Source organism: Podarcis gaigeae (assembly GCF_964106915.1).
Source record: "Podarcis gaigeae genome assembly, chromosome: 13".
Classification (NCBI taxonomy): Eukaryota; Metazoa; Chordata; class Lepidosauria; order Squamata; family Lacertidae; genus Podarcis; species Podarcis gaigeae.
In genome coordinates, this window is record NC_139689.1 from 811951 (window position 1) to 831603 (window position 19653).

At 50.6% G+C, this 19653-nt stretch overlaps 1 protein-coding gene across 1 annotated transcript; it reads left to right on the plus strand.

Moving 5' to 3' along the window:
- The first annotated feature begins 8879 nt into the window (after positions 1–8879).
- On the plus strand, positions 8880–17786 carry LOC310828969 (mucin-3A-like). Its single transcript, XM_083707090.1, has 11 exons — positions 8880–9032; positions 9573–9698; positions 12053–12171; positions 12679–12737; positions 12948–13078; positions 13956–14012; positions 14335–14512; positions 14874–15047; positions 15209–15330; positions 16007–16104; positions 16726–17786. The coding sequence occupies exons 3-11, from the start codon at positions 12115–12117 to the stop codon at positions 16759–16761; spliced, it is 912 nt and encodes a 303-aa protein (XP_083563216.1). The 5' UTR covers positions 8880–9032; positions 9573–9698; positions 12053–12114; the 3' UTR covers positions 16762–17786.
- The last annotated feature ends 1867 nt before the right edge of the window (positions 17787–19653 follow it).

The window sequence follows — 19653 nt, forward strand, 5'->3', positions numbered from 1 at the left end:
CCTTATCACATGTGTTTCCTCTAGGCAAATCAAATCCAGTTGTTCCTTTTTTAATAAGTGAAAAACCCTTTTCCTCTTTCGAGGGGAGTTAATGTTCCAACTTAATAGTTGCAAAGCCATGATGAGGTTACACTGATTTTCCTCCAACTGCTCCCAAAGCTTGCTCTTGTTCTGTCGGTGGTGTTAGTATCGCCTTCACTGGGCAGTCCAGTCCAAAAGATAGCGTTGCTATGTCCACAATTGGTGATCTTTTATCCAATACTCTTTGCTCTAGTCCTCTATCTGGTGATTTTCTATCCGATGCTCCTGGCTCTTTTCCAAGTTCTTTCTGTAGGTCCTCTTTGTAGTTACTCAAAAACCTTTCTTTATCCTCAATTGATCTTATTTTTATTTTCCTTCCTTTAAAGCTAAGAGATAGGCCTTGAGGGAATTCCCACCTAAAGATAATTCTGTTCCTTCTCAGCAGGGCAACCAGGTCACCATAGTTGGACCTAAGGTCCAAGAGATGTTTCGGGATATCTTTGAATATTTCCACTCTTGACTGCAATATTACCAAGGTCTTCTGATAGTGCCAACCCAAAATTTTATCTCTCTCTTCTTTAGATCGGAGGGTAATCAGGCAATCTCTTACTCTGTTCTTCTTCCCTCCTCTTCCAAGCCTAAAGGCACTCACAATCTTAAATTCTTCTTTCTTCAAATCCAAGTCCCAAAAGTCTGCAAATTCCTGCGTAAGGAAGTCTGCCAAACTGTCCTTCTCTAGTTCCGGCACAGCTCTAATCCTCAAGTTTACTTGTTTCTCCTTAAGTTCAATCATAGAAAAAGTCAACTTGTGATCCTCCAATTGCCTCTGTATGCCTGGTATCTTCTCCTCTTCTGCTGCTGCTTTTCCCTTAGCTTCTTCAGCAGTCTGTCGAGTCAGAGTAGATTCCTGTAGCAATTTATCAATAGTTTCTGTGTTAGTGTTCACCTTCTGTCCCAAATTATTAATGCTTGTAGTGTTTTGGAATAATTTTAGCTGATGCTTCCAGCACTTGTTTACTTAACTTTTCCAATAATTCATTTATCTTACCTAATGCCAGTGCTAAAGCTTCTTCAGATGACATAACTTTTGACTTAGGTTGTGTAGAAGCAACCGCAGATGAGGCAGAAGGACCAGACGTTGATGGTCTTCGCTGCTGCCAGGTTTTCCCAGACCTCGTTGTTTTCTCTTGGAGTGGATCTGTTTTTTCTTTCCCATCTGCCATAACACTTCAGCCCAAGGTCAGTCCCACGGCCACAATTGTTTTGAAGTGGAAAATTCCCCTGGCCTGATTGTTACAACCAATTCAGAAACTTTCTCTAGAGGGACACAGTAACCGTCTATACTTGTTGTTAAAAAATGACACCTTTTAAGTGGGACGCAGGTGGCGCTGTGGGTTAAAGCCTCAGCGCCTAGGACTTGCCGATCGAAAGGTCGGCGGTTCGAATCCCTGTGGCGGGGTGCGCTCCCGCTGCTCGGTCCCAGCGCCTGCCAACCTAGCAGTTCAAAAGCACCTCCGGGTGCAAGTAGATAAATAGGGACCGCTTACCAGCGGGAAGGTAAACGGCGTTTCCGTGTGCGGCTCTGGCTCACCAGAGCAGCGATGTCACGCTGGCCACGTGACCAGGAAGTGTCTCCGGACAGCGCTGGCCCCTGGCCTCTTGAGTGAGATGGGCGCACAACCCCAGAGTCTGGCAAGACTGGCCCGTACGGGCAGGGGTACCTTTACCTTTACCTTTTTAAGTCCCCACTTCACCAAGTAACAAAGAAACAGCCTCAATTTCAGTTACTTTTCATATACTTCAGTTACTTCCCTCTTTTTTTTAGTCCTTTCTGATCGACTTTCAAAGCTTTAACTTGCGACTTCTTTGCTTTAATCCAGTTACAAAAAAGAACGGGAGGCGGACTTCCTGTTTATACCTTCCCGCTTCGGTGCCAAATCACTGTCAGAGCTGCCTCTAGGTCCCAGCTCACAGAGGACCAACGCTAGGCTGTCGTAATGTACAAAAGTCTTTATTGAAGTTCAGTTTCCATTTCAAAGCCACAGCGTGCAGCCCTACGTCTTAAACCCTAGATCGGCGAAGTCCCGTCTGAGTCTCCTCCCCTCTGGCACCAGTTTAAGATCCTAGCCCTGCTCCACCTTTTCCGCTGCTCTCTCCTCCTCTGGGTCCTCCTGCCTGCTGGGGCATTGCCCTTTCTGGACTCTTCCGACGCTGAGTCGCTTAGCTCCTCCCCCTGCCTCCGGCGGGCTTTAGGACCCGGTTCCCAATCCTCATTCTCTGCTGTCCCGCGCTCCTGTACATTTGAACTTGCCTCTCGCACCAACCCAGTGACCTTTCTCCTAACCGTTACACTACTTCTGTCACTGCTTCCCTCTTCCGGGATACTGGCCGGATCTGACCTCCCCTCTGTTGTCCGACTCTCCGATGGAGGCGTGGTCAGCCCTGCCTCGTCTTCTCTCCCTGGTGGGGAATGCACTGGCCCCGATACTTGGGACTCTTCCCCCCCACTCTGCTCTGGTGGGGAAGCTGGTCCTGATTTCCAACTACTGCTCTGGGAGTCCCTGCTGCCCCCTTGCTCCTGGGGCGTTCCCCTTGGGAACCCCCTACCCCTGGCGCCCCCTTCTGTGAATCTTCCGATTCGCTGGAAAGGCTCATGGAATCCCTCGGGCCACTGTCCTCTTCTCCTACGCTCCCCTCGGATTCTTCCCCTTCGCTCTCCATTTCCTCTCTTCCCTTTGCCTCTGCTCCTGAGCCCCTGACACAGACCTTTTTTTTCTTCCCTTTTTTCAATTTATCCTACTCACGGGTAGTTGTTTTGAAGTCGAATTGTCACAGGAAAAAGTCAGCGCTCTCCGGTAACGGCTGTGCGGCTTCGCTCCGAGGAAGAAGCAGTTAACACTCAGCACCGCGCCACTCACCCCGGAGCCCGTAATCGGGTTCCCTTGCGAATTGGGGGGGGCGCTAAAGGTGCCCGCCTTGTCCCACGTTCACAGGCTTCCCCTGCCTGTGATTTTTAATTTCCGCGGAGCTAGTCCCTCCAAATCAGAGGGAAACCGCCATTACCGATGGCGCTTAACCCGGAAGTCCTAGGCGGGCAACATTTTTGGTCCTGCGGCTTCAAACTTTGTGTTTCGCATTGTTGGGAGTGATCTTGCTTCTTTGATGACCTGTGTGTTTCTCTGTTGAAGTCTTGAGACTAGAGTGCCCGAGCCAGCCTTCCCTAACATTGTGCTCTCCAGACATGGCTGTCCTCCCATCTGTCTCAGTGAGTGTGGCCAATGGCCAGGGAGAACTTGTAATTGCAGCCCAACTACATCTGAGGGCACCAAGCTGGGGGACCCATCTGACCTCAAGCATGTCACCTGCCTCAGGGCCTGGAGAGTTCATGTCAGCAAGAGTAGACTACACTGAGCTGATACGCGCACATTACCGTGTATTTCATAACCTGTACCAGCACCCTTTCTCTGCACACTTGGTGTGGATCCAGAAGTGATTCATATTGTTTCCATGGTCACTGCAATTCTCTTGCAACTCAATGAAAACCTGAAGTGCTTCTCCTCACATCTGAAACTGTGGCCGTACCTTCATGTTTTATGACTCCTGTGCTTTCTGATCACAGTGACTGTTGTGGCCACAATCAATGTCTCTGTAACAGTGAAGAATTGGAAGTTCAGCCCAGAGATGGCGAATTCCAGCTCTTCTGACTTCCAGACATTCGTGAAGATCTTTGAGGAACAGGTGAGGGGTGGTTGGTTGTGCACAGAGAGATGACACCCCGCAAAATACTCACACCCAAACCCAAACCCTATGGCGACTTCTCAGTCCAGGCCCCATTCATACTCCATACCTCAGCAGTGAAGCTCATTCACAGCAAGTCTGGAAACACAGTCAGGTTTCCCTCATTTGGAATACCTGGATATCCAGCTTCAGAAATGAATATAGAAAGCTATCAGATGAATATAGAAAGCTGTTTCTGTAACTTGTAGCTCAGAACTGATGGTTCATACCCTAATACACACATGAGGAACCGACTTCCTAATTGTCACTTTTGAAAGACCAATCTTAAAGTGACAAAGGTCATCTTCCAGCCTTTATAATCATCCCATACCTTTGGCCAGGCTGCCTGCTGGGAACTGGAGTCCAAGAACAGCTGGGGGAGGGCCACCGACTAGCCATGCCCAGCACAGGAGATACCCCAAAGGTGTGTCGGAAGGGTGGAGGAGGTAAAGGAGCACAGCAGGATAGAGAGGCCCTACTCAGCACACAGGAGGGACCCAGAATCTGCTGGGATGGGGGGTTTAGTATTTCTCAGATCAACAAACTAGTTTACATGTGGAGTTTTTTGTTTTTGTTTCTGCTGCCGTGGAAATTCCTGCATGGCAGGGATTGGACCCAATAACCCTCAGGTCCCTTACAACTCTATAGTTCTATGATTCTAGGACTGCTGACCTGTACCTCAAAGACACACCCCGTCTGATTTTTTTTTTTGGGGGGGGGCTGGTGATGCTTGCAGACAACAGCTGCTCTGCTGCCTCTATGCAGACCCTGCTGTTGATTGGTGCTTCTGACTGTTGCTGTCTATGCAGCTGAGATGAGACCTCTCTCTCCTTGCAGATGGACATCTTCTATGCGGACATTCCTGGGTACACAGGTGTAAAGGTGATTCGGCTGAGGTGAGTCACAGAAGTGATACAGCTGGGGACCAAGTATGGGAGGGAGGGTCTGCTTGGTGCCACGCCTGGCCCCCCTGCTGTGAGTGGCCACACCCCTTTAAGCGACAGCCCCCACTACCATCATTGACCTCACATCAGGCTGGCTGAGGGCACCTTTGGGGTTTTGGCTGAGTGATTTCTCTCTCTTCCTTCCTGCTGCCTCTTCTCAGCAATGGTAGTGTTATCGTGGACCACGAGGTGCTCCTGCAGCTTCACTTCTCAGACTTCAATGCTTCCTACGATGCTTCCATGAAGAACCTCACAAAGACCTTGCAAAATAATTGCACTTCCAATGACAAAGGTGAGGGGGCGCCTGCCACTTCTCATGGGAAGGTCTGGCAATCATGAGGAAGCAGAAGTCATCCAAGGGTTGTGATCCTATCCCTCCTTATTTGGGAGCAAATTGCACCAGCATCACAAGTGCACGTACTTCTGAGTCAACATGCATAGCATGGGGATCCCAAGGTGGTAGCCAGGAGTTAAGCCTGGGGTTGCCAGCCACACTGGGAGCCCAAAGACAGGCTGTGTGGTGGCCGGTGATCCACCTCTCTGCAGAACCTGAGCAGCTCCACTGAGTCCAAGTCCGCCCTGACTCTCCTGGTCCAGAAAATTACATTGTTTCAGAGGCATCTGAAATTGTGCAACACGAAACTGTACGAAAGCTTATTGTCCAAAATGGTATGAAATCAAGGTCTTCCCAGCCTGCCAATTTCACTCCAGAGAAAAACAGGAATCAAGAATAGAATGCGCCTCAGTTAGGCCGTATCTGAGGCCACCTAGTGTTATCTATCCATGCTGAGGAGTGAGGGTGCAAACCCTTCTCTGTTACCCCAGCAGCTGTGCTGCAACATCAACCGACCCCTGCTGATTTTCCCAGGCCCACATGGAGATGAATATCAGGTTGCTTCCTGTCAGAAGAAGTGTGCTTCCTTCAGCCTTGGTGGCAGGGAGTCATGACGGATGCTCCACCCCCCCACCCCCGATTTCTTCCTTTCAGAAGCTTCACCTTTGCTTTCTCCCTCTCCTTTAGATAAGCTGTGCTTTACTGAAGGAGCCTCTCGTGTGACTGCAGTGCCCCTGAGTCCTAAAGGTGAGGACTGGCGTGTGAGAGGGGATTGGTGGGATATATATATCCCACGAAAGCAAATATATATATATATATATATGCAGGTTTTGGTGTCCTCGGGTGTCTTCCCGTGTAAAAGTTGGGGTGTCTAGGCGACGTTTCGACGAGGTCTCACTCGTCATCTTCAGGCTGGTGCTTTCGGCTTCTTGTTACTGGAACAGAGCGGGATCTCAATGTTTGAGTTCCTATAAATACTGTAGAGGGGGTGTGGTGTCTAGCCTCCAATGTTCTGGGCAGAGAGGAAGTTCCCAGGCTAGTGTGCCTTTTCTTCTTTTGTTCCTTAATTACTTGAGAGATACCTTGAGTGATTTCTTGAGTGATATCCTGAGTACCACTTAGGTGGGTCATTAGGTGTGGATTAGTTGCTAAAGTCTTTGTGTCTTGACCTCTTGAACTTTGTGAAGAGTTTTCCTGAGAAGATGGCTGTATTGCACTTAGTTGTGCTTTGGCTTGGCTTCGTGTATAGGGCGAGCTGTGGTTTTGTGGCTTGTGTCAGCCAGATCTGTGTAGGGATTGCAGGGGGGTGCAGCATCCGGAGGTGCCACCATGGATTGGCTACTGGATGGTGTCAGTAATTCATCTGTGGAGAGGGTCTGGGTTTGGGTCTGGTGTGGTTGATTGGTGTTGGCGTTCTGTGTGCCTCTGGATCTGGTGTCAGTTTTTGTGGGGAGGGCTAATTTCCAGATGTCTGGCAAGCGGGATGTGTCGTCACGCTTGTTCATGTTGTGAGGGTGTTTCTCTATCTCGATGGCTTCCATGATTATTCTCTTGTGGTGATGTTCCGTGTTAAAGAGCAATTTGGAATCTGCAAAATTAATTTCTTTAACACGGAACATCACCACAAGAGAATAATCATGGAAGCCATCGAGATAGAGAAACACCCTCACAACATGAACAAGCGTGACGACACATCCCGCTTGCCAGACATCTGGAAATTAGCCCTCCCCACAAAAACTGACACCAGATCCAGAGGCACACAGAACGCCAACACCAATCAACCACACCAGACCCAAACCCAGACCCTCTCCACAGATGAATTACTGACACCATCCAGTAGCCAATCCATGGTGGCACCTCCGGATGCTGCACCCCCCTGCAATCCCTACACAGATCTGGCTGACACAAGCCACAAAACCACAGCTCGCCCCTATACACGAAGCCAAGCCAAAGCACAACTAAGTGCAATACAGCCATCTTCTCAGGAAAACTCTTCACAAAGTTCAAGAGGTCAAGACACAAAGACTTTAGCAACTAATCCACACCTAATGACCCACCTAAGTGGTACTCAGGATATCACTCAAGAAATCACTCAAGGTATCTCTCAAGTAATTAAGGAACAAAAGAAGAAAAGGCACACTAGCCTGGGAACTTCCTCTCTGCCCAGAACATTGGAGGCTAGACACCACACCCCCTCTACAGTATTTATAGGAACTCAAACATTGAGATCCCGCTCTGTTCCAGTAACAAGAAGCCGAAAGCACCAGCCTGAAGATGACGAGTGAGACCTCGTCGAAACGTCGCCTAGACACCCCAACTTTTACACGGGAAGACACCCGAGGACACCAAAACCTGCATTCCTGTACCCGTGAAAATCTACGAAAGCATATATATATATATATATATAATATGATGATGGGACGCAGGTGGCGCTGTGGGTTAAACCACAGAGCCTAGGACTTGCCGATCAGAAGGTTTGCTGTTCGAATCCCCGTGACAGGGTGAACTCCTGTTGCTCGGTCCCTGCTCCTGCCAACATAGCAGTTCAAAAGCACGTCAAAGTGCAAGTAGATAAATAGGTACCGCTCCGGCGGGAAGGTAAACGGTGTTTCCATGTGCTGCTCTGGTTTGCCAGAAGTGTCTTAGTCATGGTGGCCACATGACCCGGAAGCTGTACACTGGCTCCCTCAGCCAATAAAGCGAGATGAGCGCTGCAACCCCAGAGTCGGTCATGACTGGACCTAATGGTCAGGGGTCCCTTTACCTTTACCTATTGATGATGATGATCCAGCAGCCCAGCTCCTCTTTTGTTCTCCTAGTCCCATGCATGTAGTGTTGTGAGACATTTGCATTCTTCCTTTGCTGACCCTACTCTCTCCTTTTCCGTTTCCAGATCTGTCGGACGAATGCAAGAATGCCTCAGTGGTGGCCCAAAACCTCCAGCCATATTATGTGGCGCGGGTCATCAACAACACACTTCATTGTGTCTCTAATTGCAGTGCTTGGAACCCCCACCCATTCCACTGTGTGAATGGAAAGTGCCACATCACCTCTGAGGGACCCAAATGCCAGTGAGTAGCATGCCAGGAGGTGAAGGAGGGAGTGGAGACGTGGGGTCAACACCTCCCCATAGGCGGTCCAATAAGCACTACTAGTGGTGAATAGTTATATGCATTTTTATAAAATAGTCCAATACAATTTATTTCCTATCCCTTCTAGGGAGACGCCAAGCACAACAAGTGAAACATCCATTTCTACAAATTTGAAAACAACACCATCTACTTATGCAACTTCAACACCTTCTGCTAATGCAACTACAACACGTTCTGCTAATGCAACTTCAACACCTTCTGCTAATGCAACTACAACACCTTCTGCTAATGCAACTACAACACCTTCTGCTAATGCAACTTCAACACCTTCTGCTAATGCAACTACAACACCTTCTGCTAATGCAACTACAACACCTTCTGCTAATGCAACTTCAACACCTTCTGCTAATGCAACTTCAACACCTTCTGCTAATGCAACTACAACACGTTCTGCTAATGCAACTTCAACACCTTCTGCTAATGCAACTTCAACACCTTCTGCTAATGCAACTACAACACCTTCTGCTAATGCAACTTCAACACCTTCTGCTAATGCAACTTCAACACCTTCTGCTAATGCAACTACAACACCTTCTGCTAATGCAACTACAACACCTTCTGCTAATGCAACTACAACACCTTCTGCTAATGCAACTTCAGCACCTTCTGCTAATGCAACTACAACACCTTCTGCTAATGCAACTTCAACACCTTCTGCTAATGCAACTACAACACCTTCTGCTAATGCAACTACAACACCTTCTGCTTATACTAGTACGAAAATAACCACCACAAAGACATCTTCCCCTTCCACCACTACTCGTGGAGAAACATCGACTCATTCACAGATTACAAGCTCCTCTGGTAGGTATCTATATATTCAAATGGAAATGATGTTTCTCTCCCAGCACAGTATTCCAGGGCTTAACAGTTTACATGTGCTGTGCATACGTTTCGGTGCCTTAACACAAGTCCAGGATTTCTTCAATACCGTTTGATGCGTTGTTAGATCACTCCCGTCTTTGTAGGAGTGGCTCTAAGTGGTCCCCCATGACTCAGGCACACAGCTCACCCCTCCCCCAGGAGCTGCGTGTTCAGAATTGTGGCCCAATTCTGTGGAACTCCCTCTTGGCTGACACCTCTTCTTGACTGAACTTCAGGCACCCATGAAGGCTTTGTTGTTTTCAGCAAGCAGTTTAAGCAACACTTTTTGATTTTCTGATGAAACCTAATTAATCATTTGTATCGCTCTTGAACCCTCACTGGACACTTCTTGGAAATAATACCATTAAGCGACACAGCATATTAATGGTTTGATCGTCAACATCATCGTCATATATGAGGGCTCCTTTGTAAACTTGTTCTTAAATTTTGGTTATGCTCTGTTGTCTTCCTCTTGCTCAGCTCCTTCCACCACAGCTGTCCCTCTTAAGTGCCTTAATGGAGGAGTGCTTGTCGGGGGTCGTTGTCACTGCCCATCTCCCTATACTGGGCGACGTTGCGAAGAGGCAGAGAATGAAGTCCAAGTGGGTAAGTCTGAGCATTATTAGTACAAAACCTCCTGCTCGCTGGTTTTTCCTTTGAAAAGAGTGGGCAGTATCTATGGCTCTGAGGCTCTAGACTTTGTTTTGTGTTGTTGGACGACTCAGTATCATGCAGTGAAATTTTTCATAGGGGAACAGTTAGGGCCAGAGGCCCTAGCTTGTGAGGGGTGGGCCTGGGGGGTCTATGTAACGCATGTGGCATCCTACACTGCAGACGTGGGCTTCACGCCTCCCTCCCTAAGCCAGGTAGAATCTTCCTAAGGAGGTCCAGGACGCTGGAGCCACTTGCCTCCTTCCAAAAGCGAGATGGGCATTGGGAAGATGACAGAACAGATCTTGGACCCATCAGAGCCTTGCACCTCCCTCCCTAAGCTGGGCAGACGCTTCCCAGGCTTTGCAAAGGAGGCTCCAGGGGACCATTTAGGGGACTAGGCTAGCCCCCTTAGTCCAATGACCACCTGCCACTCTTGGGAGTGATCTTGCTTCTCTGTTATGCTGACCATTTTTCCATGGAAGCCTAGGGCCAGGATAGCCTTCCGTAGCCTGGTGCCCTCCAGATGTTGTTCTCTTGGGCTCCCAGCTCCCCCAGCAAACATGGCCAATGGCAGGTGAGGATGAGTAGTTGTGGCCCAACATCTGGAGGACACAGGTTGGGGGACCACTCTGACCTCCCCCTACCTGCACTCTCACTTTGCAAAGGGAATTCTGTCCATGGTGAGATTTAAAGTTTATTTCAATACTGAGAAAGAAGGGAAAGGTTTGCAGCCCCCATGGATGTGGGGTGAGATAGAATGGCAGCTTTTCTGGATGCTGCTGTCTTGTGGGAGATCTTTGGAAGAAGAAAAGGCTGAGGAGTAAACCGTAGGCAAACACAGAGTGGAGTCCTTAAGAGGGTTGGACGGTGCGTCTTACGCCTCCTTCTGGCAACTCCTGCAGCCAAGCTATTGTCAAGTGTCCTGCCCTGCTTTCCTTTGGACTACATCAGTGAGGCTGAGGGAGGCGGGGCATCTTGTCGCCTGGCCAACCCAGAGCCTCCATACATACTGCCCAGGCTTGCTTTGGTGCTGCTAATGCACAGTTAGACTTCACCCCAGAGGTGCTTGCCATTGTCTCTGGAGACAAACAGATGCCAACAAGCAAGAGCCTCGTCTGCCTCAGGCCCTGGAGAGTAACTGCCACTCAGAGTAGACTACACTGAGTTGAGAGGTGCAGGTTCCAGTGCATTTCACACCTGTATTAGCACCCTTTCTCTGAACTCTTTGATGTGGATCCAAAGGCAATCCATGTTGCAAATTATACTGCAACTGCCTGGACATCTGACAGGTTCATCCTCACAAGGTATCTTTTCACCCCCAAAGAGACAGGAGGTGTCAATGGGAAGACACTTCCCAAGTGCTGCCTGAGGTACAAACTTAACTGGGAGAAGTATCCAGCTTGCAGGACTGGGGAGAAGAAAACAATGCTCTTGTGGATGGGTTTCTTGATGGGCTACCCAAGTGCTGCAACCCCTTTTGATGGGGGGCAGGAGAGACATAAAGGGGATGGCAGCATTGTGCTCCCTTCACCATGCAACTGGGCTGTTGTGTAGTTGTGGTTGTGAAAAATGCCTGATTTGAAAATTCCAGCCACGCATGGACATGGTTTGATATAGAACGTTACCTTTTCGGGATGCAGATGATTTCCATACCAACCGTGTATAAAACTGGTTGTATCTTTAGGAGGTGTATATACAATCTACTCAGGCTTATGCGCATGCCTAAGAAGTCTGGGTCTGTGGGGTTTTCCACTTGTCCTGTGCTTAGTAGACAAGGGTCTGAGCAGTTCTGCCTTCGCCACACTGTTTTCCCCTGGGAAACCTGCTCTTTGTGGAAAAACCAATTGCCATTTGTTCCTGTTCAGCACAAAACTGCTTTCCAAAGGAAAGTGCAGAGGCAAATGGAAGTGTGGATGAGCCCTCAACTGGTTCGCAAGGAAAGATGGCCAACTTGCTTGATTCAAAGTGGTGTGTTGCTTCTGCGGCATCACCCTGACACCTGCAGTTTAAAAAACTTCTGATACCAGCGGGAGCAGCAGCAGTTGGACAAGAATGTCACCTGCCTCAGGACCTGGAGAGTTCCTGTCAGCAAGAGTAGAGTACACTGAGCTGATATGCACACATTCCAGTGTATTTCATAACCTGTACCAACGCCCTTTCTCTGCACACTTTGGTGTGGATCCATAGGTAATTCATGGTGTTTCCATGATCACTGTGACTCAATGAAAACCTGAAGTGCTTCTCCTCACATCTGAAACTGTGGCTGTACCTTCATGTTTAATGACTCCTGTGCTTTCTGATCACAGTGACTGTTGTGGCCACAATCAATGTCTCTGTAACAGTGAAGAATTGGAAGTTCAGCCCAGAGATGGCGATTTACAACTCGTCTGCCTTCAATTCATTCGTGAAGATCTTTGAGGAACAGGTGAGGAGTGGCTGGGAGTGCATAGAGGACGCCCACTCAGGAAAATGATCTCTTCCAGGCAGACCTATTGTTACTTTTGAGTCTGGGTCCCGTTAACGTGCCATTCCTTTGTGGTAAACTTCATTAACAGAGATTTGTCCGCTTAGCACATCTGGAAACACAGTCAGATTTCCTTCCTTTGGAACACCTAGATATATAGATGTGGAAATGTAGCTATCAGATGAGTATATGCAATATGTAGCTGAGATCTGATGGTCTGCCGTGGAAATGCCTGTATGACAGGGATTGGATCAAATGACCCTCAGGTCCCTTCCAACTCTACAATTCTATGATTCTATGACTGCTCACACACACCTCAAAGCCAAGCTCTGTCTGGGTAGATACAGAGGGCTGGTGATGCTTGCAGACAACAGCTGCTCTGCTGCCAATGTGCCGGCCCTGCTGTTGATTGGTGCTTCCGACTGTTGCTGTCTATGCAGCTGAGATGAGACCTCTCTCTCTTTGCAGATGAACATCTTCTATGCGGACATTCCTGGGTACAATGGTGTAAAGGTGATTCGGCTGAGGTGAGTCACAGAAGTGATACAGCTGGGGACCAAGTATGGGAGGGAGGGTGCTGCTTGGTGCCATGCCTGGCCCCCCTGCTGTGAGTGGCCACGCCCCTTTAAGCGACAGCCCCCACTACCATCATTGACCTCACATCAGGCTGGCTGAGGGCACCTTTGGGGTTGTGGCTAAGTGATTTCTCTCTCTTCCTTCCTGCTGCCTCTTCTCAGCAATGGTAGTGTTATCGTGGACCACGAGGTGCTCCTGCAGCTTCACTTCTCAGACTTCAATGCTTCCTACGATGAATCCATGAAGGACCTCAAACAGACCCTGACAAAAAATTCCACTTCCAATGGCAACGGTGAGGAGGCACCTGCCACTTCTTGTGGGAAGGTCTGGCTGGCAGCTGAAGGAGCCAAAAGATGGCATGAATGTTGCAAACTTTTATGCTACATTCCCATCTGTCTAATGGAGTAGGAGGAAAGGCTTCTTATTAAATGTCTTCAAATTGGCTGTCATGAGGAAGCAGAAGTCATCCAAGGGTTGTGATCCTGTCCCTCCTTATTTGGGAGTAAATTGCACCAGCATCACAACTGCATGTACTCCTGAGTCAACATGCATCGGATTGGGCTCCCGAGGTGGTAACCCAAAAACCGTCTGTGAGATGGCCGGTGTTGAGCGGCTCCACTGAGTCCAAGCTCACCCCCACTCTCCTGAACCAAAAAAGTACCGTACGCTGTTATACTAGGGACAGAGCTACCCCTTTGAAATCACCCAGAGTCATCAAGAATAGAATGTACTTCATCTGCGCCATATCTGAGGCTACCTACTGGGTTTGTCCTGTATGGTGAGGAACAGAGGAACCTTTTCCAAAAGGGAGCCAATCAACGTCTCCCTAGTCTTCCCGTTTCACTGCCATATGGAACAGAACAAGTTTCGTCTTTTTATGCCTAATCTGAGGCAACCTGGTGTTATCCATCCATGCTGTGGGGTGAGGGTTCAGACCCATATCTCTGTTACCAGCAGCTGCCCCTGTAACATCAACCAGCCCCAACTGCTTCACCCTTGCCCACACAGAGATGAGTGTCAGGTTGCTGGCTGGACATATGGCTGAGCACTCTGGTGGCAGGGAGACATGGCTGGTGGGTGGGGGAACAGGTCCCTCCCCTTGGATGCTCCCCCTCCCCATGATTTCTCCCTTACATAAGCCTCACCTATACTTTCCCCCTCTCCTTCAGATTCACTTTGGTTTACTGGAGAGCGTTATGTGACAGAAGTGCCCCTGAGCCCTGAAGGTGAGGACTGGGGTGTGAGAGAGGCTGAACACACTCCTAATGTTGAAGAGTTGCAGTGGGCTGTCTGGATGGAGGCGGTGGAGCTGTATGAGGAAGAAAGCATGGCCACCACATGCAAACAAATGCAATGAACCCCCGTACACCTTGTGGCACCATGGGATGGTACAGATGTTGCCAGGATTATGCATGTGCAGTCACATACGAGATGCACAGAGGCTAATCCTAGGGCCGTCAGTCGTCGTCATAGTTGGTGGGGAAGAAAGTGGGATAAGGAAGAACAACGGAGGTATTCAGGTATTGAGTCCTTCCTTTCCCTTTCCAGATCTGTCAATGGAATGCAAGAACACCTCTGTGGTGGCAAAAAACATCCAGCAATTTTATGTGGCACGAAACGTCAGTGGCAACCTTCAGTGTGTCTCTAACTGCAGCGTTTGGCACCCCGACCCCTTCAGCTGTGTGAACGGAAACTGCTATGTCACCCCTGAGGGGCCCAGTTGCTAGTGAGTAGCATGCCAGGGGGTGAAGCGGGTGGTGGCAAAGGATCTGGGCCTGTGGAACAGGGGGGCGGAATCATGCCCGTAGGCTGTTCCTACCAGCTGTGCTAGTAGGAACCATTTAAATGTCATTTTTAAGAAAACAGTGTCATTCATGTGCATGTTGTCTTTTGCTGCAATTCCCCGTGGGCACCAGTCACCACTGCTCCTGCCTTGGATTAGGGCCCTGGATGCCACCCAGCCCCAGCCCCCCCGAATTGCAGCATCAGAAACACCCCCTGCTCCCCACCCTGTAAAGAACCCAGGCATCCTGGGCCCCTATTACCTGCCTCCTTGCCGGTTTTTGACGCTGCCTTTCCTCCCACAGCTGTGAGCAGTCGGACTCCTACTGGTTCGTGGGCCGGCGCTGTGAGCAGGGCATCAGCAAGGTGGGGGTGGCCGTGGGGGTGGCCCTGGGCCTGGCGGTGCTGCTGCTGATCATCCTGGTCTTGGTTGTGCTTCTCTGCTGGAGGCGCTGTTGCCCGAGGGAGAAAGGACACAGGTAGGAGGAGGCTGGGCACTCAGAGTCCGGTCAGCTCGGTCAGCTCCGCGTCCCGGTCAGTCTCTGCTGTTTTAACTGGCGCTGACTCTGGAAGCTGTCCTTGAAATGGGCTGAAGGAGAGGCCTTTGCCCTGACGGCCTCTCTTGGTCTCCCACTTCCAGGCTGACGCACTTGCCTCCCGATGAAGAGAGGTGGTACGAAAATGAGCCCGAGTGGGTGGCCCGTCCTGAAGGCCTTGATCCGAGTGCCCCAGCAATGGAAAGCAGCAGCGCTGCAGCAGGTGGTATGTGGCAGAAGGCCTAGGTCGGGAAGGGGAGGTCTTGGAGGTGGTGGCGTTAAGCCCGGGTTTCCATGGCAGCTGCCAGACTCCATCCCAGAGGATGCTCCTCACCTTGCCCTGGAAGGAAGCACCATGTTAATTGGATTACAGGTGGTCTGGGGTTGCAGAAGGGGTTCAAGTTGCACAGAAACATTCCACCCCACATGCAGAAATAAGGAAATAAGAAAGGGAAGGGGAGAGCAAGAGGGGAGGTCAAACACAGCCACGTCCCCAAACTGCAACCAGACGGAAGGGCTTTCCATGCCCTGCCACCCCACCCCGCCCTGATCCAGGAGAAGGAAATAGAAATAAATGAATGAGATGTGGGGGTTCTCGTGTTCTCTGTGCTCTGGGAGGGAGCGCCAGGCACCTGAGGGAGAGGATGAGCGTCAGCCCTGATTACGGGCTGCATTATCACACCAGGGACGACCACTTTGCTTGCCAGAGCTTTGAAGATGCGGTTTGTAAAAATAAAGCAGGTTCTAGCTGGCTCTGTAGGTCCCTCCCTTCTCGGAAGAGGTTTGGGTGGGCAAGTGGAGAGGCTGGACAAGGACAAGAGGAAGCCCTTTTGAAAGAGGGCACCAAATCTTTAAAAATGACTGACATGCTCCCTCCCCCTCCTTCGCCCTTTGCACAGAAGACGACCCTTACAGCAGCATGAGCAGCGAGCAAGACAGCTCCACCGCAGACCAGGGCTCCTTCCAACCCCGCCTGGACAAAGTGGACACGTCCCTGCCGGTACAAGGAAAGAGGGTGCTTGGGGTGGGGTGCAAGAAAGCACAGCCAGAACAATCTGGGGGCTGCAAGGCCTGTTCCAAGCAAGGACACATAACAAGATTGCGTGCCTTTCAGATTAGGGGGAGAAGCAACAGGCAGGGGGTTCCGGCGGGCACAGGATAGGTTTCTAGGTGGCGTGGGGAAATGGAGTGCGAGAGGTATGCATCTCGTGATATAGGGTCATTCCACAAAATGAAAAGGCAGGAGGTTCAGAATAGAAGACAGGAAGTCTGTCTTCACCTTGGTGGCAAAATCAATGTATGGAACTCCCTGCCACAAGAGGCGGTGGAGGCCGCTGGCTTAGAGGCACAGGTGGGTTGGCCAAATTCCTGGCACTGCAAATATCTCTCACTACTTTGGGTAGTGAAATGTGGCCTCCAGGGTCAGAAGCAGTCTACCGTTGGATGCCAGCTGCTCAGGGCTTTTCTTCTGGGCACCTGGCTGGAATCCGGATGCTGCTGCAGGTGGACTTAGCTCTGACCCAGAGCAGGCAGGGCTCTTTCCAAAATGTGCTTGTCTTTTCCACTGACCCTGCCTCACTCTTCTGCTTTCTCCTTCTCTCCCTGCGTACTGCGGCTGCAGAGACGGATCGCTCGGCCCCAGTTGAAGCGGCCATGAAGAAGCCTGGAAACGGGGCCACAGGAAGGACGCTGGGTTTGGCCGCACGCTGGATGTGTCCCCAGGGGCCCAGATCCAGGAAGAGGCAGTGGAGCTGCAGTGACTTGCAGGGGGGCTACAGTGCTGCCTTCTTCTTCCTTACTCTTGCACTTTAGGACTGGGGTGCTGCTGTCCCCTTGAACACCAGCGCCTCTCCTTGGTGACATTGATAGGAGGACGTGGAGGAGGAACAGGGCCCCATGGGGGGGTATTTGGGCTTCTGCCCCTGAGGACTCGCGTTGCCCACCGAGGCTGAACTTGCAGGAGCACATCCCTCAGCGGGGAGCCTTTGACCACTGCCTGGATGCCAAGGCCATCTGGTGCAAGAGGAGGCCGCCTTGCAAGGGTCTTGCGTCGTCTCTGCAGGTCGGGGACCACGGCTGGCACTTTCGGAGAAATCGCTTTCTCCCTTTCTGCACCAGCCCACAATCTAATCTCCAGCTCAGTCGGTAGAGCATGAGACTCTTAATCTCGGGGCCAGGGGTTTGAGCCCCACGTTGGGCAAAAGATTCCTGCATTGCAGAGGGTTCGACTAGATGACCCTCATGGTCCCATCCAACTCTGTGGTTCTGTTTGCCCCTCTCTACAGACTGGCTGTGCTCCCCACCCCCCAGGTCAGTCCCAGATACACCTGTAGCAACACTGATTCCCCATGACGCCATGCATCTGTGCCCACAGCAATGCACCCTGGGCGCAAGCGACAGGAAACTGCCCCCCATTTTTCCTTCCCCTGGGTCGCTCTGGCCCCACAGCCATGGTCTGGCCACGGGGAACTCTTTGGTCACTCGCATCCCCCTCCTCCCATCCAGCCTTTTACTTGATCAAATTTGCAGTGCAATATGGAAGAAAGCACAGTGACCGGTCAGTTGCCAGAGAAATGATATAGGATGATGATGATGATGATGGTGGATGACGAAGCGGTCAACATTGTGAACGATTCGTTGGGGGGGGGGGAGAGAGAAAATAAAGCAACTGAGGAAAACGTCCTCCTCCATCTTTGGTGGTGTCAATCAATGGGGCTTGGAGAAGAGAGGCTGGCGGGGAGAGAGTTGTTCCCCCTGGACAATGGTCTCCCTCCACCCCACATAAGAAGGGCCTGCTGGACCAACTCCCTTCTCTTGCGGGGGCCCAATTAGTGCCATTGCCTTCCGTTAAGAGTTTGGGTGTAATCCTTGATGCCTCCCTTTCCGTGGAGGCGCAAGTTACAGCAACAGCCAAGGCGACATTTTTCCACCTTCGCCGCATCAAGCAGTTGGTCCCTTAGCTTTCCCGCCCTGACTTGGCCACAGTGATCCATGCGACGGTCACCTCCAGGCTTGACTATTGTAATTCGCTCTATGCGGGGCTGCCCTTGAAGCTGTCCCAGAAACTCCAGCGGGTACAGAATGCTGCAGCGAGGCTCCTCACGGGGTCTCTGCCATGGGAGCATATTCACCCAGTGCTTTTCAAGCTGCACTGGCTCCCGGTGGAGTACAGGGTCAGATTTAAGGTGCTGATTTTGACCTTTAAAGCTCTTCACGGCCTAGGACCCTCGTACCTCCGGGACCGCCTCTCCCGGTATGCCCCACGGAGAGCCTCAAGGTCCACATATAGCAACACCCTGGAGGTCCCGGGCCCTAAGGAAGTTAGATTGGCTTCAACCAGAGCCAGGGCCTTTTCAACTCTGGCTCCGGCCTGGTGGAACGCTCTGCCTCATGAGACCAGGGCCCTGTAGGATCTGATCTCTTTCCGCAGGGCCTGTAAGACAGAGTTGTTCCGCCTGGCCTTTGGCTTGGAATCAACTTGATTCCCTCCCCCCCTTTCTTTTTTCCTTTCTCCTCCTATGATGAGGCTGCATTTTAATATTTTAATGTTGTATTTTAATTTTGTTTTTAAAATTGTATTTCAATCAATTTGTTTTATTATTGGTTGTTAGCCGCCCTGAGCCTGGTCTTGGCTGGGGAGGGCGGGGTATAAATAAAATTTATTTATTACAGTGGTACCTTCAGGTTGGGGGACGCAGGTGGCGCTGTGGGTTAAAGCCTCAGCGCCTAGGACTTGCCGATCGAAAGGTCGGCGGTTCGAATCCCTGCGGCGGGGTGCGCTCCCGCTGCTCGGTCCCAGCGCCTGCCAACCTAGCAGTTCGAAAGCACCTCCGGGTGCAAGTAGATAAATAGGGACCGCTTACCAGCGGGAAGGTAAACGGCGTTTCCGTGTGCGGCTCTGGCTCGCCAGATGCAGCTTTGTCACGCTGGCCACGTGACCCGGAAGTGTCTTTGGACAGCGCTGGCCCCTGGCCTCTTGAGTGAGATGGGCGCACAACCCCAGAGTCTGTCAAGACTGGCCCGTACGGGCAGGGGTACCTTTACCTTTACCTTTACTACCTTCAGGTTACATATGCTTCAGGTTAAAGACTCCGCTAACCCAGAAATAGTGCTTCAGGTTAAGAACTTTGCTTCAGGATGAGAACAAAAATAATGCTCTGGCGGCGTGGCGGCAGCAGAAGGCCCCATTAGCTAATGTGGTGCTTCAGGTTAAGAACAGTTTCGGATTAAGAACGGACCTCCGGAACGAATTAAGTACTTAACCCGAGGTACCACTGTATTTATTATTATTGAATCGGGGCAAAGGGGGCCCATCCAGCCCAGCCTCCTGCCCTCAAAGTGGCCAAATACCCCAAATAACTTAGCAATCTAGATAGACTGCCCTGGACCTGGAGTTTCCATCAGAACATAAGAAGAGCCGCTCTCCCCTCGCCTGCTCCCTTGTTTTGTTCTCTTTGCAAACCGGCCTTTGAGGGTTTCATTCCGCTTTACCATCAAGCAGTGTGTGGATTTTACAAAATGAAATCTATTATAGTGGACTACCAGGAAG